The sequence below is a fragment of the Cervus canadensis genome, chromosome 1 (genome assembly GCF_019320065.1).
Source record: "Cervus canadensis isolate Bull #8, Minnesota chromosome 1, ASM1932006v1, whole genome shotgun sequence".
Lineage (NCBI taxonomy): Eukaryota > Metazoa > Chordata > Mammalia > Artiodactyla > Cervidae > Cervus > Cervus canadensis.
The window spans coordinates 35,888,158-35,913,217 of record NC_057386.1 but is presented as its reverse complement, the minus strand read 5'-3'; the positions used below and the strand labels follow the sequence as shown (position 1 = coordinate 35,913,217).

The 25,060-nt window shown below is 54.6% G+C and overlaps 1 protein-coding gene and 1 long non-coding RNA gene across 2 annotated transcripts; one reads left to right on the top strand and one right to left on the bottom strand.

Annotated features, from left to right (window-relative positions):
* Positions 1-1,200: 1,200 nt before the first annotated feature.
* Positions 1,201-22,285, bottom strand: P2RX1 (purinergic receptor P2X 1). The gene is made up of 13 exons (XM_043477784.1): positions 22,057-22,285; positions 20,955-21,328; positions 10,348-10,495; positions 9,994-10,065; positions 9,441-9,510; positions 9,117-9,213; positions 8,724-8,804; positions 8,297-8,438; positions 5,731-5,858; positions 5,212-5,302; positions 4,736-4,801; positions 4,323-4,424; positions 1,201-4,210 (listed from the first exon to the last, which is right to left on the bottom strand). The coding sequence occupies exons 2-13, from the start codon at positions 21,089-21,091 to the stop codon at positions 4,145-4,147; spliced, it is 1,200 nt and encodes a 399-aa protein (XP_043333719.1). The 5' UTR covers positions 21,092-21,328; positions 22,057-22,285; the 3' UTR covers positions 1,201-4,144.
* On the top strand, positions 19,176-23,696 carry LOC122447312. The gene is made up of 3 exons (XR_006271179.1): positions 19,176-19,281; positions 22,324-22,749; positions 23,178-23,696. It is a non-coding gene; the product is annotated as an uncharacterized LOC122447312 (long non-coding RNA).
* The last annotated feature ends 1,364 nt before the right edge of the window (positions 23,697-25,060 follow it).

The following is a 25,060-nucleotide window of genomic DNA, read 5'->3' as shown; positions in this document are numbered from 1 at the left end:
CTTTACCATTTGATCCATCAGGGAAGCCCCAAAATCTCTGTAGTAGGCAGAAGCAGTTCTGACTTACCTAACAGAAATTCCACCTAAGAGCCTCAGGGAAAACAGTCTTGAGTTGGTATTGTAAGCAGATAAAGTAAGGAGTCCCAGAGAAAAAGAACCAAATGTAGCATTTTGGCATAAGAGAAGTCATTTGTGCCCTAAGCCGCTTTTGTGATCCAAGCCTGGCCACAATGCTTGTCTTTGAACTGCTGCCGCTACTGCTAAGTCACTTCAGTCATGTCCGACTCTGTGCGACCCCATCCCTGGGATTCTCCAGGCAAGAACACTGGAGTGGATTGCCATTTCCTTCTCCAATGCATAAAAGTGAAAAGTGAAAGTGAAGTTGCTCAGTCATGTCCGACTCTTCGCGACCCCATGGACTGCAGCCTACCAAGCTCCTCCGTCCGTGGGATTTTCCAGGGAAGAGTACTGGAGTGGGCTATCATTGCCTTCTCCGTGTCTTTGAACAGGTCTCAGTAATGAATGAACAGGTCCCAGTAATTAATGATTGTAAAGGAACAAAAGAATTCAGGATCAAACAACTGTTGTCAGGCAAAGAAGTAGCAGCAGCAAAGATGATACATCAGTTGTAAAGACCCCCCAGCTCCGTTTCAATGGTAAAGTTTAGCCTGAAGCACTTTCTTGAGTTGTTTTGCAGAATTGAAACCCCATTCAACCACAAGATCCACCGGAACCTAAGGGATGATGCTGAGCTTTTCTGACCCTCCTGTCAACCTTTGCCCCAGTTCTATGACGTGTAAACTCCCCAAGCCTCTTCATGAATAATAAGCATGTGCCCTAAGCTTGAAACTTCCCCAGTTTTGCTGTTCCCAAGAGACACTGTTACAGAGAAAAATCCCCAGTGTTCTCCTTACTTGCTACAAGTAATAAATCCTTCCTTCTCCCACTCTTTGGCTTGGTTGTGTCTTTTCTCTGGACACCCACTACAAGGTAAACCTAGTTTGGGGGCAACAATTCTGCTCCAGTTTTGCTCCACGAAGCCCCCCCAGATGTGACTGTTTCCACTCACTGCTCCAGCAACCTCTGGATTTGACTCTTGTCCTCATGATTCAAGGTGATGGCTAGAGTTCCAACCATCACATATGCATCCCAGGCAGTGAGATGGAGACAAAGATAAAGAAGAGGACAAAGGATCTACCAGCTTTCTTTTAATGAAAGGTCCCAGAAGGTGTCACATGACACTTCTACAAACATCCAATTAGCTGTAACTTAGTCACATGACCAGAGCCAGCTGCAAGAGGTGTCTGAGAAATGCAGCTTCTAGGCAGACTCATACCCAACCAAGAACCAAAGGCGGTATCACTGTAGAGACTACATATCTGGGGATGGCTTGCTGACTCCACCATTGACAGAGAGGATAGATGGAGGGGCAGAGCACTGCTGTGTACCAGGCTAGGTACTTTACATATCTTATCTTAGCCCAACCTGAGTAGAGGCTATTATTATCCCTGACTCAGAGAGGAGGCTTGGAGAGTTAAACAACTTGCCCAAGGACAATAGTGGCAGAGCTGCAATTCAAAACTATCTTTTCCCTATATACCAGGCTGGCTAGGAAAATCAGGGGAGGGTGGGACCTAGGAGTTGCTGAAAGGAAATCTTTCAACAAAGGAGGGCTTGGCCAACAGTGTCAGAGACCGACAGGCCAAGCAGGATATGGGCTGAAGTGTCCGCTTGGATGTGGCAACAAGGGCACTGCTGGTAACCTTGGCAAGGGCATCTAGAAAGGTGGTAGGGGCTGGAGGCCAATCGTAGAGGGGGGGATGCAGAGGGAATACGTGTAGACTGGTCTTTCCGGAATGGTGTTGGCAGTGAAGGGAGGGCCAAGTAGCAGGGAAACACGGGCAAGAAGGAGGTGGAAGAGGGGAGCAGACGCAGGAGTGGGAGAGAAAGGAGAGACAGCCTTCAGTGGAAGGTCTCCAGGCTGGGTGAGGTTTGGAAATCAAGAAGGAATCCTCTGCTCGCTCAGGAGGGAAGGAGACAGGAGGTGCAAAACCGGGTAGATTCAGAGAAGGAAGGGAGGGAAGAAGAGGGAAAGTTCCTGTTTTGTAAAATCTGAGACAGGGCTCTTGGCTAGGGAAGAGGGCAGAAGGCCAAGGGCCTGAGGGCAAGGGGTGGGACTAGCCTATACTGTCCAATATGGTAGCCAGTAGCCACATATGGCGATTTAAATTAACACAAATAAAATTAAAAATCCAGTTCCTTGGTTGCGTGAGCCACATTTTAAATACTTAATGGCCACATGTGAATACTACATTGGGCAGCACAGATAGAAAACGTTCTGTCACTAGTGTTGGACAACGCTAGTCTAGACAGAGCATGGTGATGGGGGTGCCCAGAGACCCCATGTGGCCGGAGGGTCATGCCCTCTGTGCATGACCTCACGTCATGCCCTCCGCCCAGGTGCCTGGAGACCCCTTCCATACTGTCTGCATTCAAGACCTACCTCTCCTCTTTGGGACTCCAGCACAACTCTCTGCTAGGACAGCCAGCCCCTTCTTCAGCCCAGCTTTCATGAGGCCACACCTGGGGTCTCTGCTTGTCCCAGTGCTAGGCCTTTATAAACCGGGAGAGGGGGGTGTGGAAGATTGGGAAGAGCGCCAATGTTTGGGGCTGTGCCAAGACAGTGGCCCATGGATAAAGGTGAACCGATCCCCAGCACTGCCTCTGTGGGGCTCAGGACTTAAGGGTCAGCTCACCACCTCCACGGAGAGATCCAGAAGGACCTCAATGATCACTCAGCTCGGCCCTGAGTTTCACAGCTGGGAACGCTGAGTTTTAGAGAAGGCAGGAAAGAAAAGGCAGAAGGCAGAGGTTTGAGCTCATTTACCATTCCTTTTATTATCCTCCACCCCTTGATTTCTCAGACCTTGTGTTAACAGAGCTGGGCAGGCCTCGGGAGCCGCGGCTGGGTCACAGGCAGAGAGCCCAGGATTTGGCTGAGGCTCCCACCCTGACCAGAGGTAGCTGAGTAAGGATCCATCACTAAGAAGGGCCTTCCTGGCCTCACACACTTCAGGATAACACATCCCCCTGGAGGCGACGAGGCGTGGACCATGAGTCTGTGCCTGGGGGTGTAGGTGTGTTCAGATGGTTGTGTTTGCAGGGCCCAAGCTGTTCAAACACACAGTGTGGATGGGAGGAGGGTGTGCATGTGGGTAAGTGCATGTGTGTGTGTGTGCATGAGACACTGTGTGGCTTGTGAGCACACTACACACCTGCTAAAGGCCTGTCAGGTGATCACCTGCCAGGTGATGCTGGCTGCAATGAAGTCTGATACCCCATCAGGAGCAGTTCTAAAACTTAGGTCCTGAAGGGTTATGCTATCCTCGGAGACCATGTGACCAGCCCGGGCAATTCTGGTTCAGGAGATCTGGGGTGTGCCCAGGTGCCGGCACTGTTTTTGGATTTCTTTGTTTGTTTTTGGCCTCATGGCTTGTGGGATCCTAGCTCCCTAACCAGGGGATCATGCCCTGGCCATTGGAGGTGAAAATCCTAACCACGGGACCACCAGGGAATTCCCAAGTGCCAGCACTGTTGACAAGCATCCCAGGGAGATCTAGGGCCAGTAGGAAACAGGGTTTAAGGTTAGCCATCCAACAGAACTCTCTGCGATGCTGCAAACATTTCTTGTGGTTCAGTAGGGCAACTGCTAGCCACATGTGTATTTACCAGTTGTAATGTGGCTAGTTGGAGGAACTGAAGTTTTAATTTTATTCAATCTTAATTAATTTAAATTTAAATAATCACCCGCAGCTAGTGGCTGCCACTGGGGAGAGCAGAGGTCTGGAGACCCAAGGGAGCAGGGCGGATGGATGAAGGCCCAGAGGGACAGGCACAAAGCTTGGGGCCAGGAGTGGCTGAGGCTGGGGAAGGCTTCCTTGGGAGGGTTGCAGAGTTGGAGCTGGAGCCCAGAATTGTGAGCTTCCGGCAACTTGGTGTCTGCCTGGCTGAGAGGGTGGGAGAGCTCCTGGGGAGACCCTTCCGCCCTGGCAGGGGGACCCCTCTGCCCTGGCTGGGACCCCACCAGCTCCCCAGGGAGCAGGGCTCCCCTCCTGCTGCGTCCAGTAGGAGCCGAGGACGGAGGTCAGGATGTCTTCATGTTCTCCTGCAGAACCAGGGTGGAGCCGGTGGCCGCGGGGTCACGCTCTCCCTGTGTGAGAATCGGGGAGGGGGGTGGGTCAGCCCCCCGGAAGCAGCTGGTTCCCCGGCACAGACGTGCGGGCCTGAAGCCTCCGAAGGGCTGACTGGGGGAGTTCTCTTACCGGCCCTGGCCCCATGTCCTCCGCGTACTTGAACTTCTTCTGCTTGTAGTAGTGCCTCTTGGGCAGGATGTGAAGCAGAAGGAGGTCACAGAGAACCGTGGCCTGAGGGGGGCAGGTGAAGGGGAGAGCACAGGGGTCGGGGGACAGGGGCAGGACCCTGCACACCCCACCTCCACCCCTGCTGACCTCGGGGCCCAGGCTGAGTCCTGTCTGGACTCAGGTCCCCTCCCACCTCTGTCCTGCCCCAGCTCTGGGCCTCGGTTTCCTCAGACAGGCTGTGGGTCTAGAGAGGTGGGGTGGGCTCAGAAAGAGTGAACAATTTCGGTCAGGTTTTGGGGTGGGAGACTTGTTGCTGAGGTGTAGAAGGAGAGGGACTGACCCCAGCACAATGACCGCACGGCCTCAGCACTTACCACCCCGAAGATGCCGATCCCAGAGCCAATGGTGGTCATTGTGGGAATGATGTCAAACTTCCCAGCCTGGTGGCAGGGCCCAGGGGAAGGAAGGGTTAATGGTCAGAAAGGTCTGGTGGACAAGGCCTTCCTCAGAAGCCCTAAGACTAGGCCAGGGGCAGGGGGACTTCCCCACCCTCCAGTGTTTGCTGGCCCCACAGCCCACTACCCACAGTTCTGGCTCTGCACAGGGACGCAGTTGCTGGTCAGGAGCCCTGGGTTTTGACCTTGGCTATGCCACCCTGGACATGGGGAGGTAGAGGGGCAGTGTAGTCATAGATTGGAAAGCCCTGCCCGCAACGGCACCTCTGTTATCAGATATAGAAGTACTGAATGAGGCCCATCCAACTTCCCGTCGCCTATAACCATAGACACCCCAGAGATGCCAGCAGGAACCAAGAATGTGTCTCGGGCTGCCCTTCACACCAGACACTCACCTTGCCGTCCACCAGGATGTCAAAGCGAATCCCAAACACCTTGAAGAGGTGCCGGTAGTTGGTCCCATTCTCCACGAAGTGCCTGGCAAACCTTGGGGAAGGGGAGAGGTCACAGGAATGATGGAGAAATGTCTCGGGTCGAGAGTTCCCAGAGCATCATGGATGCAGGAGCCCTTAGAGGTCCATAAGGAAGTCCCATGCCCCCCAATATTATATAGAAGGGGAACTGTAGGCAGGAATCCAAGCCTCATTCCAGGAATGCTGTATTCAACCGTCACCCTAACTCCTGACGTTGGCAATTTCCCCAGCCAGTCCTGGCCAGGTGGGCCTCAAGGGAGTGGAGAGCCAGGGGTGGGGCTCAGGCCTCTAAGCTTGTGCTCCCTGCTTGGCCAATCCCAGGAGGATGGGAGTTTCCCAGGCTCCTCTGCTCCCCTTCTGGCTTGATCTCAAGGGATGATGGGAGTAGAAAAACCCGCAGGGCCCCAAGGAAGGATGCACTGGTGGGGGCCCGGCAGGCACCTGAAGTTGAAGCCTTGAGACAGCTTTTTCTCCTCGTACAGCCCATGGAACTCGTAGACGGGTTTGCAGTGCCGCACGTGCCAGTCCAGGTCACAGTGCCAGTCGATGGTGATGCCCACCACCCCACCCTGCCAGGGACACAGGAGCTCAAGATCCAGGGTATAGGATCAAGAACTCCTGCCTGATAACTGGTGCCAGCAGTCTCTTGAAGAGGGAACATTTTTGTTTAGCTGTTTGTTTCAGAAGAGACTCTGAGGAGCTGCTTGAGGGTTGAGGCCCTATGACCATCTCTGGCCCCAGTTCCTGCCCATCACACTCCAGTTTCTAGAATACACCAAATTCTTCCTACCGCAGGGCCTTTGCACATGCAGTTACCCCTTCCCCTACCCCACATTCCCAGAAGGCTGCCTCTTTCTCATCCTTTGGTCACTTCTCCTGAGAGGCCTCCCCTAACCACTACCCTCAGTCTCAAATATGCCCCTGTGATTCCTTCTAAAGCATTTTCTTCTAAAACATGTGCTTCTTTGTATCCATATATTTATTTTTGTTTGATTATTCACCCATGACCATAAACTCCACAAGGGTGGGACTGACTCATTTGCACTGATTCCTGAGTCCTAGCATGGGAGGCAAGGAAATCACTGTTGAATTAAAGAGTGAGTCTGTAGGGACGTCCCTGGTGGCTAAGACTCTCTGCTCCCTATGCAGGGGGCCCAGGTTCAATCCCTGATCAGGAAACTAGATCCCACATGCCGAAAATGAGAGTTTTCATGCTGCAACTGAAGAACCTGAACGCCACAAGGAAGATCGGAGATCCCGTGTGACTCAATAAGACCTGGTGCAGTCAGGTGAAAAATACATATTTTTAACAGTAAGCCTGTAAAGACATGGGCTGGGAAGAAAGGACCTGAGAAAGTGAGGCTCCTCTGGGCGACGCAAGAATCAGGAACAGGTGGGGGTGGGCTGAGCACCAGGAGAGCTGGGGGTCAGGTCAGAGCAGGGGAGCTAGGCAGGTAAGCCGGAGGCTAGATGCTTGTAGACAATGGTGATGGGTGAGAAGTTCCCAGTCGGAGTGGTAGGGAGATTTTTACGAAAGGGGAAAACTATAACCTTCAGCTTTCTGGTCCTGTGTGTTGCTACAGAGTAAACCCCCTCCAGGGGGTGGCAAACTGAGGCTTAAGGGCCAAATTTGTTTACCTATTGTCTGTGGTTGCCTTTGCCCTGGGTCGTTGGAATGGAGACCATGTGATCTGTGGCTCATGCTTATTCTCTGGCCCTTTAAAGAAAAACTTTGTTGACCCCCATACTAGATAAAGGTATAGTGAATGAGGGCTTGCCAGGTAGCTCAGTGGTAAAGAATCCTTCTGCCAAGCAGGAGATGTGCGTTCGATCCCTGGGTCAGGAAGATTCCCCTGGAGAAGGAAACGGCAACCCACTCCAGTATTCTTGCCTGGGGAAACCCATGGACAGAAGAGCCTGGCGGGCTACAGTCCATGGGGTTGCAGGAGAGTTGGACAAGACTGAGCGACTAAACAACAGCAAATGGTGAGCGAGTTGTTTCGGTGGGTGATGTCACAGAAAGGGACTGATTTCCATCTCTGAGTCCCTCGGGAGCCTGATGAAAAGAACCACGGGGAAACATGTACCTTGGATGCCTCAGGCCAGGCAGCACTGAAGTGCCATCCTGCGTGTGACGTCAGGACAACCCTGCAAGACTTGTACTGTTATTTCTCCCACTTCACAGGAGTACAAGCTCAGAAACACTGAAGGTAGGGAGTTTGTCTGAGGTCATGTGGCTCGTTCAGGCCAGAGCCAGGATCTGAACCCAGTCAGGCTGGTCTGTGCTCTTTATAAGGTTCCCCTCCTCTCGGAACCCCACACGACTGCACAGCTGAGAATTCCTCCAGAATTCCCAGGAACCCCAGGCAGGCACAGGACTTCTCAAGGGCGTGGACCATGGGATTTAAGTTGCTTTTATCTAATATTTAAAAGGCAGGACTCCCCTGGTAGTCCAGTGGTTAAGAATCCACCTGCCAATGCAGGGGACATGGGTTTGATCCCCAGTCTGGGAAGATCCCACTTGCTGTGGGACAACTACGCCTATGTGCTGCAGCTTCTGAAGCCTTTATGCCCTAGAGCCCGTACTCCCCAACAAGAGATGCCACCGCAGCGAGAAGCCTGCTCACTGCAACTAGAGTGTAGCCACCACTCGCCACAACCAGAGAGTAGCCTAAATTTGCATGCAGCAATGAAGACTCAACGCATCCAAAAATTAACTAATGAATGAAAAAGAGAAACAGTGAGCCCTCAGAAGACATCCAGGTCATATCTTCCTATGGCCATTCATTCTGGACACCTCCTCAGTGCCAGGTCCATGCCAGGGCCTGGCGAAGACATAGGCCTGCATCTCAGGGGCCCCCACTATTAAGGGATAGGTCTGTATATATGGTCAGCCAGAACCAGGGACTTGGGGGGATGGGGTGGTTAACTGGGCCTGTTAACCCAGGTCAAAAAATAAGGCCTGATGATTTGGGGTCCAGGCCTCCCCACGCACCCGGCACCATACCTTCTCGGCCAAGGTGCTGAAATTCTGGCCTGACTCCTGAACCACATAGCCGAGCTTGAAGACGGGACACAGAGGGTGCAAGGTCTTGTGATAGAGGCAGGTCTTCATGTAGCGGGCGTCCACCTCCTCCACCAGGTTGCGCCTGCGTGGGCAAGAAGGCATTGGTGGCGGCAGCATGCCAGCTGGGAGGGTACTCATGGGAGGGTACCCACCCTGCCCAGGAGCTCGGGGGCCCCCTCCCTCCCAGGCCCCAGAGACGCCCCTCCCACAGCCCTTGGAGCTGAAGGCAGCTCCCCCCGCCCCCACACACAGGGGCCCAGCCGAGCTTCTGCCTCCAGAAGGAAGTCAGCATGAGTGCAGGGTGACAGAGGTGACAGGTTGTGGCCTCCGAGGGCTGCCTGCATTTCTGCCTGCTTTTCCCACGAACCTGGTGACCTTGAAGCGTGGAAAGCTGATGCTGTTCTTGATGAAGAGAGTGAAGTTCTCGGCCTCTTGGAGAAGGGCAGGACTGGAGGAGACCACACTCACTCACCACCCTCTCCCCAGGAATCTCTTGCGAGCCCACGGGAGATGGGCTGGGGGGTGGGACTGTGAGAGCCCATGGGATCTTCCTGTGTCGTTGGAGGGGTGAGCGGGCTGTAATGTGGACTCCCAGGCCCCTCGATCAGGGGCTGGGGCATCTTTGGCCTGGGCGGCACATATGGGGTGTGGGTGGGGTTGGAAGAAGTGGGGACAGACCCTTCCCAGAGCACAGATCCAGACACCCCTCTGTCTGGGCTGGGGACCCTGCTCCCTGCTCCCGGGAAGGACAGGGCGTTACCATGGGATGTTGTCGTCCACCTCCACAGGGCACCAGCCGAAGATCTCACAGGTCTGCATGGTGTCGTTGAAGGCCACACACTTGCCCGTGCGGATGCCTGCAGTGAGGGTGGAAGCCCTGGGTACCCACCCCAAGCTGGCGCTGCAGAGGAGACTCCCCAGGCCCTGCTCCTGGGAGCCCCCAGTGATGGGGCACCCAAGAGCAGAAGCCTGAGGACACACCTTCTGGGATGGGGGAGGCCAAGGTCGGGGTGGCAGGAGGAGAGGGGGCAGGAAGGACTTCCTGGTGGAGGAAGCCTGGAGCTACCGAGGGGAACGGCCTTACCTTGAGCCTTCCTTTCTGCCTTTCCCGGGGTGCAGCCGCTATTATTCATGCATGTGCCCCCTTCTGGGTTCTGGGGGAGAAGAGAGCTGCTGGCCACAAGCCCCCTGGGTTGGGTCCTGAGTAGATACACACACACCCTACCCCACCCCCACCCCCAGGGCCCTAGGGAGGGTGTGGGGCATGATCTGAGATCCCTTCAGGATGACCCTTGCTCACAGCCTCCTTTCCCCAGTCCCCCCACTGCCTAGACCCCTCTGGGCTTGTGCCCAGCTGCCCCAGGGCTGATGTCAGCCGGCAGGGATTGGGGGGGAAGGTGTTGGGGACTGGGCAGGCACTGAGGCTCAGCATCCTGCTTGACACACAGCTGGGAGGGAAGCCTCAGCTCTGCCAACAGTGGGCCATCACGCTGTGTGAATCTACGCCTGAAATTCCATCATTATGGCCCCGCGGGGAGCCTTAATCAGGATTTCCCTCCAATACTTAAGCGCACCTCCTCTTCCACATTACTTTTTCCTGAAGGTTCAAGAAACAGGGAATGGGCAACAGTCCTCACCTCTGCACAGTGACCTTGAGCCTGCCGGGGGGTGGCAATAAAATTGGTCATGACCACGAAGGAGCTGTCCCCCTGGAAGTGAGAGGCAGGGGGAGGGCAAGACAGGGTTCTGAGCTGGGAGAAGAGCCTGGAGAACGCCAGCACGGTCCCAGCCAGCCCCCAGAACCCACAGGACCCCCAGCAGCCTCTACATTCATGACATCAGAGTGGGGTGATGTTACGAGGCTGCATCTGTCCCTCGTTCACGGGGAAACTGAAGCCCAGAGGGAGAGACAGGAGCGAGGCTGGGTCCCTAACCCAGCTCTGAGCCTGCACACCCTGTGGGTGGGAGGTGCCTCCCCACAGTCAGCTCACCTGTGCTGGGAAGACGTAGTCGGCCACATCCCAGACCTGGGGGCCCAGGCTTGGGAGCTGTGTCACAGCCAGACCTTTGAGTTTAACAGACACACTGCTGATGAGGCCGCTTGAGGTCTGGTAGCCCTTCTCGTAGACAAACACCCACCTGGAGGGGGATGAGGAGGGCAGAGGGGCCAGAGCTGGGCAGAGCCACTCGGGGATGGCACGAGGCTGTGGGCCACTGCCTCTTCCTCCCTCCCCTGGGAAGGGGAAGTCCTTTCCCTTCCCGTCCCCAAGTGAATCTCTGGGGCCACTCTACTCCTAAAGCTTCGTGTGGGGCTGGAGGCGGGAAATCTTCACCTGCCTCCCCATGTGGGAGCTCCATCCTTCTTTTCACTAGGAAAATACTAATTCCCAGGGAGAAGAGCCCCTGCAGGTCTCTTTTGGCTTCTTTTCCAAGAGTAGGGTTTGGTGGAGGCCAAGCATCTTGGGGACTTACATGGTAAAGAGTCTGCCTGCAATGCACAGACCTGGGTTTGATCCCTGGGTCAGGAAGATTCCCTGGAAAAGGGAATACCCACTCCTGTATTCTTGCCTGGAGGATCCCCTTGGACAGAGGTGCCTGGCAGGCCATAGTCCATGGGGTCGCAAAGAGTCGGACACGATTGAGCAACTAACACTTTCACTTTTCAAGCTTCTTGGACCCCGGTCTTCATCCCTATCTCCTTCCTTCCTGAGTCCCTCCCACTGAGAAACAGCAGAGCGTGGTGATGCCTGAAAGCCTGACCTTTGGTGTCCAAGTCCCGGCTTGCATCTCAGGCTGTATGATTTGGGGAAGCTATTCAGTTCCTCTCTGTTTCAGTTTCCTTGTAAAATGTAAACAACAAGAGTAGCAACAGTACTTGTGCTGTGAGTCAATGCCTGGAAAAGCACTTAGAATGGAAACTGAGGTGGGGTAAGCGCCATACAGACAGACATTAGCTACTATTATCTCAGCTCTGCTGGGAGCTTCTGGGGAGGGGGACTGACTGGAAGGGAAGCCAGAGGGGGCTTTTGAGGGACTTATAGCATCAGGCCCCAGATGAGGCCCTGGTGGGAGTGGCTCAGTCTGGAGGCCTCCCAGCTTTCCTGGGAAATTCTGGCCTTCTCCTCCCAGCATCGAGAACCCCTGCTCTTGGGACTTCCCTGGTGGTCGAGTGGCTAAGACTCCATGCTCCCAATGCTAGGTGCCTGGGTTCCATCCCTAGTCAGGGAACTAGATCCCACAAGCCACAACTAAGAGTTCTCATGACACAACTAAAGATCCTGCATGCTGCAACGAACACCCAACTCAGCCACATAAATATTTTCAAAAAAAGAACCCCTGTTCCTCTAGGTTCTTTACTTTTAATCTGGGAGGTTTTGTGGGGCCAACCTCCCTTCTAGCTCCATGGTGGGGGCACATGACCACGGCTTGCTAAGCAATGCTCCACCGCCCTTGCAACGACAATGGGTCTAAGCATGGGCACAGAATCCTGAGGAGTTTCAGCAGTGAGGCCAGAATTTTTCTGGGAATTACTGGGAAAGAGACAATGTTTCGGCTGAGTGGCTAAGCCAGGTGGTTACCAGACCAAAACTATGGTGAGTCATCTTTGTTATCTCACGGAGAGAGCCAGCCTGAAAATGAAACCAACTTAAGGGAAAAGCCAGGCCAGGAGATGGAGAGGACTGGACTGCTGACAATGCTGCTTGAGCACCTGGATCCTGCCATACCTGAAGCATGTTGAAAAATCTACTTCTGGATTTTCCAGTTACATGAGCTCATAAATTCTTTTCCTTTATTTAAGCCAGTTTGGGTTTGGTTTCCGCTGCTTACAAATGAGAGTTCTGGAGAATACTCCTCTCCAGGGTGTGGTCCCCTTCCTTCAGGAAAGAATCTTGGCGATTCCCTGTCAGAGTGTGTGTGTGTGTGTGTGTGTGTGTGTGTGTGTGTGTGTGTGTGTCCATGGAACCCATCAGAGAGCGTAGTTGTGTATCTCCAGGGCAAATCTGTGAGCACAACTGTGGCTGCGACTGAGTGTCGGGAGGTGTGTTTCTGCCTCTATCACTGCTCACACTACCTTTAACCCACCTGTCCAATGCAGAGCTCAAAGTCCCTCTTCTGTCCCCCAGAACTCAGGCCCCAAGACAGAATTCTCCTGGCCTCTTATTCTCAGAGCCACTGCTGGCTCTCTGGGGGTGTGTCCCTGCTCCAGGCCCCAGGAAGGCAGCCCACCATGTCCTCCTCTCCCCTCCTAGAGTCCACTCCTCTCCTCTAAGACCCTTCCCTGCCACCCCCATCCCCCACCCCAGCTTGGTGCTGGCCCCCAGACCCCTCCTCCCAAGCTGAAGCATGGTCACTGCTGCCCCCTGCAGGTCTCAGATGGCAACAGGTGAGGCCCAACGGAGGCTCCTAAAGCTCAGCATCCCGAGCCTGCCTCCCTGTCTCCAGCCCCACCAGGGAAGGTAGGCTATCTGAAGTCACTGTTGTCAGGGAAGATGGGGAGCTGCCCCGTATTCTGAACCCGCTGCAGGAGAGGTCACTGGCCTGCCTCTTGGCAGCTCCCATCCCTGACATCCTAGCAGCATTTCTCTCTTTGCCCATACCCATCTCCTCATGTAGAGATGGAAAAAGAGAGGCCTAAGGGAGTGTAAAATTACTCCTGAATGTTCATTGGAAGGACTGATGCTGAAGCTGAAACGCCAATACTTTGGCCACCTGATGCAAAGAATTGACTCATTGGAAAAGACCCTGATGCTGGGAAAGTTTGAAGGCAGGAGAAGAAGGGAACGACAGAGGATGAGACGGTTGGATGGCATCACCGACTTGATGGACATGAGTTTGAGCAAGCTCTGGGAGTTGGTGATGGACAGGGGGCATGACATGCTGCAGTCCGTGGGGTTGCAAAGAGTAGGACACAATTGAGCAACTGAACTGAACTGAAGGGAGTGTCCCTTCTGTGTCTGAGACAGACCCCAGGCTCAAAGCCCCCAGCCCAGAATAGCCTGGAATCAACATGTCTACCGGGAGCCACACAGAGGCTGTGCCCTGGAGCCAATGTCGCCATTCCCGCTGTGTCTGCCCCCAGGGGCTGTCAGTCCCGGGAGGCGCAAATCTGGCCTCGGTGACCTTAGTTCTGATAATAACAGGCCCGCTCCTCCAAAGCCAGCTCACCTTGACTGGGTATCGTAGTCACCAGCCCAGGAAGGCCACCGAGGGGGCCTGATGCCAAAGACACTAGCATCTTCAGAAGCCCCTCCTCTTGCAGAAATTCTCTTTCCCATTCTTTCCTCCTCACCCTCCGCAACACCCTGACCTGGTCTCTCTTCTCCAACAGCCCCTTGTGGGAGAGGTCACATGGTGGAGCGGCTGAGTGCAGCCTCTGGAGCCGCAGAGGTCAAGGTTCAAGTACCAGGAGTGCCACTCACCAGCTGTGTGGCTTCAGGCTAAAGACTAAACCTCTTGAGCCCTGGATTTCTCAGTTAAAAAGGAAGTGAAGGCACTTGCTTCAAAGATGCTGCTCACTCAGCAAATGCAGCCCCTCATTGAGCCTGGGCCTCAAGAAGAGAAAGGGTCGAGGTGACTGGAGGATGTCCCTGTGAGTTCGCTTTAAGGAAATCAACACAGTGCTTGGCATGCAGTTAGCCCATAAAAAAAAAAATCCTATTTATTTACGGTTTCTGGTGCTCCTTCACCAATTCCTCCTTAAATGTCAGTCTGCCCCCATCCCCTGGCTTCTATTCTCAGCCCAGGCGGAACCCTGTGTGCACCGCTGCAGGCACACTTTGTCCCTGATTTTCTATCTCCGCTTCTGCGCTCTCCTCCGGGATTCAATCCCACACATTCATTTAGTCATTCAACAAGTATCTATTTATCAGGCCCCTATTATGTGCCAAGGACCGCTCTCAGCATGAAAAATACAGAAAAGAACCAAATAAACCCAAATTCTGCTCTCGAAGAGCTTATCCAAATGTTGAAGCTCCAACTGTGAATGTCTGGTGACACGCATTCCTTCCCCTTGCCCCGGGCCCACCCCGCCTCCAAACATCTCACAGTTACCTCCAACTTAACTTGACCCTTTGGAAAACAGTCTGGAAGGTCCTCGAAAAGTTAAGCGTGGAGGAACTTCCCTGGTAGACCAGTGGTTACGAATCTGCCTGGCAATGCAGGGGACACAGGTTCAATCCCCGGTCTGGGACTAAGATCTCACATGCCGCAGAGCAGCTAAGCCTGTGTGCTGCAATAGCTGAGTCCAGGCACCACAACCAGAGAGTCTACAGTGAAGATCTCACGTGTGGCAGCTAAGACCTGAGGCAGCCCCATAAATAAATAGATAAATATTAAAAAAAGAAGTTAAACATGAAATTACCATTGACTCAGCAACTCCACACCTAGTGAGAGAGTCAATTCCTAGGCAGGTTGACAAGAAGTCCAGGGTCCCTGAGAAGGAGAGCTCTGGGGTTCTTGAGGAGGTGATAGGGACCTGGAATTCTCAAGGAAGAAGAAAGGACAAACATCTTTTTTTTCTCTACATTCCTTAGTTTTAGTCACATAAATCATTTTTTTTCTTTAAGCCTGGAACTGATGATTACACAACAAACAACTCAGTTTAAACTCTGTACTAAAGATTGTATAACAACAATGTATCCTGCTTGAGGACAGTTTCTCCTTCCTGAAAACCTTCTGGCTAATCCTCTTATCTTAAAATGTAAAATATGGGAGTGGGTCTAGTAAGATCTTTACAACCTTAAGACATTCTTGTGATTTATTGTAATAACTAATTTAAAAAGTATATAACTCCCTTGCTTAGAATAGCGAGGGGGACACTCTCCGTCCCCCTTCTGATGCCTATGTCAGAAGCTCTTTCTGTCCATTTTCATACTTTAATAAAACTCTGCTACACAAAAACTCTTGAGTGAGTAAGCTTGGTCCCTGGTCCCAAAGCTAAATCTTCTTTGGAGATCAAGAATCTGACACCTTTCACCATAAGCTATTACCAGGAACTGAATACCCAATAAAATTGAAAACATATCCTCACAGAAACTCATACACAAATGTTCACAACATTATTCACAAGCAGAAAGTGGAAACAACTCAGATGTCCAGTAAAGTGTGAATTTCCATACAATGGCATATTATCCAGCCCTGAAAAGGACTGAAGAACTGAAACGTGTTATAACTAACATGGATGAACCTTGAAAACATGATGCTAAGTAAAAGAAACCAGACACAAAAAGGCCACATGTTGTATGATTTTATCTACATGAAATATCCAGAATAGGCAAAGTAAGAGGTAAGGAGCCATGAGGAATGATTGCTAACGGTGTGAAGTTCATTTTCAGTTTAGTTCAGTTGCTCAGTCGTGTCCGACTCTTTGCAACCCCATGAACCGCAGCACGCTAGGCCTCCCTGTCCATCACCAACTCCCGGAGTCCACCCAAACCCATGTCCATCGAGTTGGTGCTGCCATCCAACCATCTCATCCTCTGTCGTCCCCTTCTCCTCCTGCCCTCAATCTTTCCCAGCATCAGAGTCTTTTCCAATGAGTCAATTCTTCGCATCAGGTGGCCAAAGTATTGGAGTTTTCAGCTTCAACATCAGTCCTTCCAATGAAGTTCATTTGGGGGTAGTGCAAATATTCTGGAATTAGATAGTGGTGATGGTGGCTCAGTGGTAAAGAATCTGCCTGCCAATTTAGGAGACGCAGGAGACATGGATTCAATCCCTGAGTTGGGAAGGTCCTCTGGACGAGGGCATGGCAACACACTCCAGTATTCTTGCCTGGAAAATTCCATGGACAGAGGAGCCTGGCGGGCTATAGGCCATGGAGTCGCAAAGAGTTGGACACGATTGAGCACAATGGTTACACAACTTTGAGATTATACTGAAAACCACCAACTTGCATATTTTGAAAGGATGAATGTTATGACATGGGAAATCCATCTCAAAACAAAAGTTCAGTTGGGCCAAACTGAACGCCTCAACTCCCCACAGAACTTGCTTCTCTGGTGCCTTCATCCTGCAGGAAAGAACCGTACCTACCCCAGCCTCCAGGCTCACAGCCTGGACATGGTGATGCTCATGCCCCCTCCTCTGCCTCATGTTCATATTCTTTGCATCCCTCCATCCCTCTGTCTCCCCTTGGCTTTCACCAAAAGACCCAGAGAACTTTTTGTAGGGGGAGGGGCTGAGACACAAGAGGAGCTGGATCAGACTCCAGGGCAGCTCTGACATGGGACAGGGAGGACAGGTCATGCGGTTGGTGATACAGGGTGTAACCTTGGGCCACGTACTATCAAGCAGGCAGAGCATCCTTGGGGAGGGCCCAGACCAGACTCCAAGCCCAGGAAGGATTGTGTTCAGAGCTGCAGCCCACACTGGGGGCTCAGGAGTTAATCAACATGCAGACAAGTCAAGCTGATGATTTATGTCTTTAAATGTTTTGAACGAGTTGCCAGCCTCTAAAAATGAAGAGATGTTCCTTTCACCCATAAATTCCAGTTTCTTACTGCTCTTGAGAAGCCAGGAACTCTGGCCATGCCGGTCATGTTGCTCAGAGCTGCAGTGGTGGGCAGAAGAGGCTGAAGAGGCCCCAGCGCGGGGCCCGCAGGATGATGACCTGTCTTCCTTGCTCACTGCTTCTTCCTTGGCCTCACCTTCTCCTGTCATCACTGCTGCTTCTTCTCAGATGTCCTGCCTCTGACTGCCCCACTCTACACCAGCACCTGCTTGTCCCGGGCTGTTAGACACCCTCCCATGGCCCCCCACCACATACAGAAAAAGCCCATGCTCCTCAGTTCAGCATTGAGAGGTCTGAGCCAGTGGCCCTGCTTGCTCCTCCCTCCCCTCTCCCTTGGCTCCATTCATGCTCCCCCAGCCTAGTCCTAGTGACACTTTTGCTGTTCCCTCCCTGCCCCAGGACCTTTGATCACACTCTGCTTTCCTGCAGAAGTGCCTAGACTGAGGTGGGTACTCAACCAGGCTCCACCAATCAGGATACTCCCTTTCCTTGGCCACAATGATTGGTTCTGAGATGAGCACTTGACCCAACCCCAGTCAATAAGAGTTGGACCTGGGACTTTACTGGAACTCTGGAGGAGGAGATCAGAGTTGTGCCCCAGGGCTGCTGGTAGCCTTTTTTCCACTCTGCGGACAGGTCTTGAGAATGAGGCCGCCATGGAGGAAAGGAGAGCCGAGAAGAGGAGAGCCTGGTTTGCTTTCTTGGAGAACCCAATGAGACCAACCTGAATTCCTCAATGTCCCATAGAATGTGCTGCTTCTGCACCCTCATCGTGGAGGATCCAGCCAGGCCTGAAGCCTGCACTGATTTTTCAGTTACACAAACCAATCAATACCCCCAACTCTTCATTTTGATTGGGTTTCTGTCAATAGGAACCAAGAAGTTCCAGCTAATCCATCCCCAGCTTCTCTCTCTCCCCTTGTCCACCCTGTACCCCACCTCTATCCCAGGGAACTTGACACAGCCCTAGATACAGAGAAGATGCTGTAGAAGTGTCCTCAGATACCTCTCTCCCAGCAATAATTCGTATCTCTCCTTATCTCTGATAGGTGCACTCCAGGATCAGAGGCATGTGGCTTCAAGTGCTCCATATAGGGGCACACAGAAGGCCCATGGGAAAGCCAAGAGCAAGATTGCCTGGACTACAGCCTCCTGGCCTTTGCTTAAGCCTGGTTCTATCACTGTGTCTCCTTCTCCAGGAAGCCTTCCCAGACTTTCCTTCCCACGTGGCATTCACAAATCCCCTTGAGATCCACCTGTGTGTGCAGCTGGACCTCTCTCCTCCCCTGACCAGAGCACGCCAGACAGGGACATGTCCCAGCATACCCCATGTATGGACCTGCGAGGTCATGAATGACAGCCCACTGCCTGCACACCTCCAGTATGGAGAGCTCATCACCTCCCAGGAGACAGCTCTAACTGTAAATTAACTGCCTGAATTTTTAAAAATTATTCCTGTATTTATTTATTTTTGTCTGCACTAGGTCTTTGTTGCTGTGTGCAGGCTTTCTCTAGTTGCAGTGAGCGGGAGCTACTCTCTAGCTGCGGTGCTGGGCTTCTCATTGCTGTGGCTTCTCTTGTTGTGAAGCACAGCCTCTAAGGCGCGCAGACTTCAGTAGTTGCAGCTCACAGGCTCTAGAGTGCAGGCTCAGTAATTGCGGCACCTGAGCTTAGTTGCCCCGAGGCATCTTCCCAGACTAGGGACTGAACCTGTTTCCCCTCACTGGCGGGTGAATTCTTAACCACTGGACCACCAGAGAAGTCCTAACCTTCTTACCATGCTCAATCGCCCAATCGTCTGACTCTTTGCAGCCCACCAGGCTCCTCTGTCCATGGAATTCTCCAGGCAAGGATACTGGAGTGGGTTGTCATTTTCTCCTCCAGGGGATCTTCCCAACACAGGGATTGAACCCGGGTCTCCTGCATTACAATAGGTTCTTTACTGTCTGAACCACCAGGGGAGGTTGGAAGGTGGGAGTAATTAAAGAAAGGCCATCCCTCCTCAGGAAAGAGCAAATTATTGAGCCTTCAGGCAACGTCTTTAGAGGGTACCCCCAACCACTGCTCCGTGGAACAGTTGAGAAACCGGCACCTCAGATTGTGAGACCAAGTGCAGCCGGGGTTTGGTCAATGGCTGCGGGCGCCTGGCTGAGCGGTCAGTGCAGTGATGGGAAGTGGCCAGATGAGGGCGCCAGAGACAGCAGGAGTCGCAGCCCCAGCCGGAGTTTGAGGGTCAGGTTAGGGGGTGTTTCAAAGGGACCCTGCCTTCCTCTGCTTTGTGACTTGGGCAGGTCAGTGCCCTTCTCTGAGCATGCTTCCTTTCCAGGATATCAAGGCTGACTTTGGAGCCACACGGCTGGATTCAGATCCTGATCCTGCCTCTTTGTAGCTGTGAGGACCTGGCTAAGTCAGTGTGAGTCCTAGCAACCCTAAGGAGTCCGCGTCCATTTGGAAGCTGAGTGTACCGACTGGGGAGGGAGGTCCCCGTCCCTGGGTGGCGCCCTGGGGCATACGCGGCAGCCGGGGGTGGGTTGCAGGACTGTCTCCTTTCCCTCTGACAGTCTGTGACCAGCACATGCCACTGCTCGCAGTGCTGACCCGGAAGCAGAAACGGAACCACGGGGGCCGCAGTGAGGACAACATTCTCCCGGCCTCTTGGGGCGAGGGGTCGACTGGGCCAGGCTGGGCAACCCCTCCCTTCCCTGGGGGGTCAGGAGTGTGGCTAATGGTGGACACCCATCGGTCGCCGATTAGAAGGGTTCTCCCTCGTGAGGCAGGAGAGGAGGAGGCCGGGGATCAGGAGGCCCCGGTTCAAACTGGGACTGGCTGCTGACTTGCTGAGTGACCTGGAAACCCCACTGCTCCCCTCTGGGTCCGTTTCCCTCACAAGCTCAGTGACACTGCAGATATCAAATTGGTTTGTGGACAGAAGGCCGAGGCCGAAAGCTCTTGGGGGGGTGGTCTGTGGCCGTGCTCCACCTGCCCGGTTCTGAGATCTGGGGGGCCGGATGGAGCCAAGGGAGGCTGCTTCGCATGATAAAGGCCTTGGGAGAACCAGGACTATGTGGTCGCCATTTGGCCTCCTGGTCGGCCCGCCCTGGTTTGGTCTCAAGGCAAAAATGTGGATGTGGAGACCAGAGGGGCAGGGTTACTGGTGCCCCAGACCCCCCAGCAGGGGCTGAACCCCCTTCAGTGGCCCTGGGGCCTCCGGGAGCCCTCTGTGGGGTGACTGTAAGTGCACCTGCTCCCCCCACCACACACACACCAGGGCACTCAGTCCCAGAGACACACCCAGCAGCCACACCTGATGAGCAGGTGCCCAGACACGTGGAGGCACATACACCACGCAGAGCTCTGGGTGTGACACACACGCGCCACACCCCACACGTGTGATCACACCGGCACCTGCTGAGGCAGCAGGAAGGTGGCCTTCGCGTGGTCCCTGGAATAGCTGCCCATAGGTGAGTCCCAGCTACTTCTGCCCCTGCAGCCCTGGGAGGGTGGGGTAGGCCCCGTGATGCCCAGAAAGGGGCTGTCATCCCCGGGGCCAGAGCCGACCTCCGACCTTCGGGGGACATGGCGCCTTTAAGGCACCAGGTGTTCTGAACCTGCAGGTGTCTCTGCTCAGAGTCTCAAGCAGCCCAGGACGCCTCTAGTTCAGGCAGGCAGATGGGAGCAGGGTCTATCCCACCCTGGCTTGTAAGGCGTGGCACTGCCTCCATCCCTCAGCAGCGCATTGGGAGGTCAGAGGTGGAAGGGCTCTGTGGGGCTGGCTGGGGCCTCCAGCGCCTCCCACCACCCGAGGGAACCGTTAGCCGTGAGTCAGTTCCTCAGGGCCCAAGGGCTTAACCTCTTGTCCCCATATGATTGGGGGCAGGGCTGCCCCTCGCCCCGGCGTCCCCATCTCGGCAGCGAGTTAGCAGGTTCCCGTTCCTTCTGAAAGGCACCGCAATGGTTTGTCAGGAGGGATGACAGCCATGGAGAGAAAGAGGGGCTCTCTGGGGGTCATGGGAGGCATCGCAGGGCCTGGAGGCTGGGGCTGGGGGCTGGTGGCAGGGGGTGGCGGGGAGGGGGGTCCACACTCACCCAACGACATAGACCAGGACCACGAGCTGGATCAGGCGGAAGACGATGCCCACCTTCTTGTTGCGCACGAGTACCATCCGGGGGGTGTCGTACTCGAAGAAGAAGGCAGCCAGCTCATCCTGGAGCCGCTGCGCCATGGTGGCCGGGCTGGGGGCTCACCCCAGGGGTGAGCTAGGCGTCAACACTCACAGCGTCTACAGTGGCGAAGCTTCTAGGGGTTCCCCAGCCCCTCACAAAGAGCAGGGTGGGGCAGGTGCGCCCAGAGGTCAGGAGTCAGAGGTCGGTTGGCAGCACTTGAGTTGGGTGGGAGCGTCCTTGGGTGGTCAGAGCTGCTCTTGGCCCCTGGCAGGCGATGGACTGTGGGCCAGCCGTGCCTGTGGACAAATAAATTCCCAAAGATAGATGGGGGCGGGGCTGGAGGGGGGCCACCCAGGCCCAGCCCCATTGCCCCTCCTGACTCCGCCTGGGCGGCCCTGCTGGGCCTCCGGAAACAGGAGTTGTTGGCAGGAAACCACGGGCCACCCGTCACAAGAAAAAGATAAAGCCGTCAGCCCCCCACAAACCTGGTAGAAGAGAGCTGGGGGCTCAGGCCAGGGCTTGGGTGGAGTGGCCTCTGGCTGAAGCCCTCCCCACACCAGGAACTCATCCTGTATCCAAACATCTTCCCTGCCCTCCCTCGGCCCCCAGGTGGAGCGCGCAGGCCCTGGGGCTCTGCAGCCAGGAGGGCAGAGAGGAAAGAAGGCTGCTTCCCTTCGGGCTCCCTGACACTTGCTGAGCCCAAGGCAGGACCCCCACCCTGACCTCCCAGACCCCCTTCCATCCATCCATCTCTCTGGATCTGAGCCTGGCCTGTGCCCAGTCAACTTCAGTGCTGGGCTGGCATCTCCGACCCCCCACTGATCCTGTCCTGGATTCACCTCCACAACCCTGAAACCAGCATTTCTGGGTACCTGGGCGCAGGTACCCAGACAGGATAAGGGCCACATCTATCACACGTCATGGTCGGGCTCCCTGAGCCCAGCTTGGAAAGCCTGACGTGAGATGGTCTCGGTGCCCACTCCCAGCTCCGCTGCCTGCTGAGGGGCCTGGTGCCTTGCCTCACCTCCCTTCCTCCTATGTGAAACCGGGCGAGAGTGAGCTTTCTTCCTAAGTCGACGTCCCGGGGGTGGGTCCTGAAAACACTGAGGACAGAGAAACAGGCGGCTCTTGAGCTTGGGGTACAGCTCCTCTGCGGCCCCTACGCTCGCCCCCAGCCCAGGCTCTGAACGCAGGGGTCCCCGGGGGCTGGGCTGGATGGGGACAAGTCCTGTGCAAGCTCTCAGAACACCAGAGCTGGAAGCTTCTCCCCCAGCTCCCCCTCATTCTGCAGGTGAGGAAACCGGAGCTCAGAGAGGAGAAATGAATTGCCCAAGCTCACCCTGCAAGATACAGGAAGCCGCCGCAAGAAGCAGGAAGGACTCCCTGGCCCTCCCTCAGCCCAGGCAGGGGTTCCCTCAGCCCCGCCCCCAGCCCTGTCCAAGCTGCCCCACCCTGAAGTCTGATAGGAGTCTTCTTCCTGGCGGGGCTGTAACTGGGAAATCACTCTGGGCCCGGAGCCAGGCCCCAGGGCTGGGAATCCCAGCCTCTTGTCTGGGTAGAGCGGCCTTCTGGACAGCAAGGGGCCCCCCAACTGAGGGCAGGCCTGCAGCCCCTTCCAGCCCACCCAGGCCAATCCCCCCATCAAACAGACCACCCTCATCTTGCACAGAGCGCCCGCCAGTCTCAGGCTCAGTGATGCTACCTTCAAGAGGGCCTGGTGAGTACCACTTCCTGGGCTTTTCTAGGAAAATCCAGAGATGCTGGGGGACAGAGCTGTGGTAGCCACATCCCTTTGGCCTGGTCTCGACCCCTAGACAAAAGGATCTGTCCTCTTCCCAGCTGACCTCATGGTCCTTGGACTAGCAGGCCCTGGACGTGAATTGTTTGCAACTGGAGGTGGGGTGGTGGATGCTGACACCGAGTCTGAACCATCTCAGGAGGGTTGCTGGGACTGGATGAGGGGGCATGGTGGGGGAAAGGAAGGGAGCAGAGAGGGAGATGAGAAAGGAAGGAGGAAAGGATGGGGGAGGGAGGAAGGGAGGGAGGAAGGGAAGGAAGTCAGGCAGACCTTCTCCAACCTGTGTTTGTGCCTTTCACACCATCACCATGTTCTCCCCTTCCTCCTCCATCTCTCTCTCCCTCAAGGAGCCAGGCTTGCTAATGGACAGATGGACCCATGGACAGACAGATTTGCCTGGAGCACACACATGAGCTCCTGTTACAGCCTCGGTTCTGACCCTGACCCTCAGAAAACAGGACGCCCTGGAGAACAGTCTCATTTGGGGATGTTATCATAACCCCCGAAGAAACAAAAGAAGTTCTATTTCTTTCCCCAGATTCCTTTTCTTGTGGATAACTGCAGAGTAAGACAGGCAGCTGATAGAGTCAACGTCCCTCCACCGGTTCTAAAATGCATCTTTGCATTGAGGGCTGTGGTTTCCTACACTTGGCCCCAGCTTCAGCATCCCCAGGGACAGATATCTTTGTTCGTTCTAGACATCTTGGGGGGTGAGGGAAGGCTGGAATGCTGCGGGCTTTTCTTTATAGCAGCCCTGCTTGGAGAATCAGCATTTTACAGGTAAGGCCACGGAGGCTCTGGAAGTTGAGTGCCTGGCCCACCGTCACACAGCGACTAGCTCCCATGTCTGCCGGTGGCCAGGAAGGAGGTTCCCCAAAGTCTGAGATCTTGGCCCAGAGCCCACCCCAAGACTCCAGCCCTTGAGAGCCGCCAGACCTGCCTTATAAGCCCAAAGGCCGGATGGCCGGCTCGGGCACTGGGCCGGGCCTTGTAGGGAGACAAGGCATTGCTGCCAAGTGCTCGGCCCCAGGACAGCCTCCCCTGCCTGGCTAAATTTAGCGGCTCTGTGAACATGGAGAGGGCCTGTGTGCCTGTCCTGAAGGCCAGCCCAGGCCCTCAGGGGGGTCGCACAGGCTCCAAAGAGTCTTCTTGGCCATTCAGCGTCCCAAGGTTGCAGAGGCCACACTGCCGCCCGAAGAGGAGCTCAGCCCAAGCTCCCCAGACCATCTGGGCTAGTCTCAGGGACTCACCTGGTGCCTCAGCCTCTCAGACACTGGCTGGAACACGGCCCTGGGCTGGTCTAACTGGACTGTCTGGGGGACATGTGGGGAGGGCGGGCATCCATGCGGAGGACACAGCAGGGGACCCCAGGCTGGCTTCTCCCCACCACCTGGACCTTACATGGCTTCTCCAGCCTCTTCTATCCCCAACTATGGGCCATGACCCGGCTGGAGCCCCTCTGCCTGTGTCCGAGGCATCACTGGCCCCTGGTTCTCCTCCATGCTTTGGGGTCATTTCCCCTTGGCCTTCAGCCTCTTTCTGCCCCTGGAATGTGGGGCAATTTGGGGCTGGCCTGGGCCCCTGCACTGCCCACTTTGCAGGCACACACCCAGAGGTCCACGTCAAGCTGATGCTGGAGATGCTACACCCACAGCAACCACGTACCCACTACTCACTCTGGCCCCCACCTCTTTTCTCTTTCTTCTAAATCAAACTGCATTAGGGTATAAATTTGTTGTTCTTGTTGTTCAGTAGCTCGATTGTGTCCAGCTGTTTGTGACCCATGGACTGCAGCCAGACGCTCCTCTGTCCATGGGATTTTCCAGGCAAGAATACTGGAGGGGATTGCCACGCCCTCCTCCAGGGGATCTTCCCGATGGGGATGGAACCCAGGTTTCCTACATTACAGGTGGATTCTTTACTGTCTGAGCTACCTTACATGCAATCACACATACCCATTTTAGTCACAGTTTGATGAATTTTGACAAATGCCTGCAACGCACCACCCCCTGCAGTCCATCACTCTTGTACCTTCCTCCTGCCCCTTTGCTGTCAATCTTCCCCGGCTCCCAGTCCAGCTCCGTGGCTCTGTTACTAGATTTGTTTTGCCTTTTCTAGAATTTCACAGAGCTGGAGTCGCTCAGTATGGGCTGTTTTGGTTCTGATTTCTTTTCCTCAGCACCAGGGTTTTCAGCGTCATGCATTCTGTTGCAGAGATGGGCGTGCTGAT

What these genes read in the sequence shown, in the direction of transcription:
- P2RX1 (XM_043477784.1), bottom strand. Translation starts at nt 21,091, where the DNA reads ATGGCGCAGCGGCTCCAGGATGAGCTGGCTGCCTTCTTCTTCGAGTAC. An exon ending in GTCCTGGTCTATGTCGTTGG is followed by an intron (nt 10,496 to 20,954) that starts GTGAGTGTGGAC and finishes ATCCCCCTCCAG; the next exon opens with GTGGGTGTTTGTCTACGAGA. An exon ending in GTGGACGACAACATCCCATG is followed by an intron (nt 8,805 to 9,116) that starts GTAACGCCCTGT and finishes GGTCTCCTCCAG; the next exon opens with TCCTGCCCTTCTCCAAGAGG.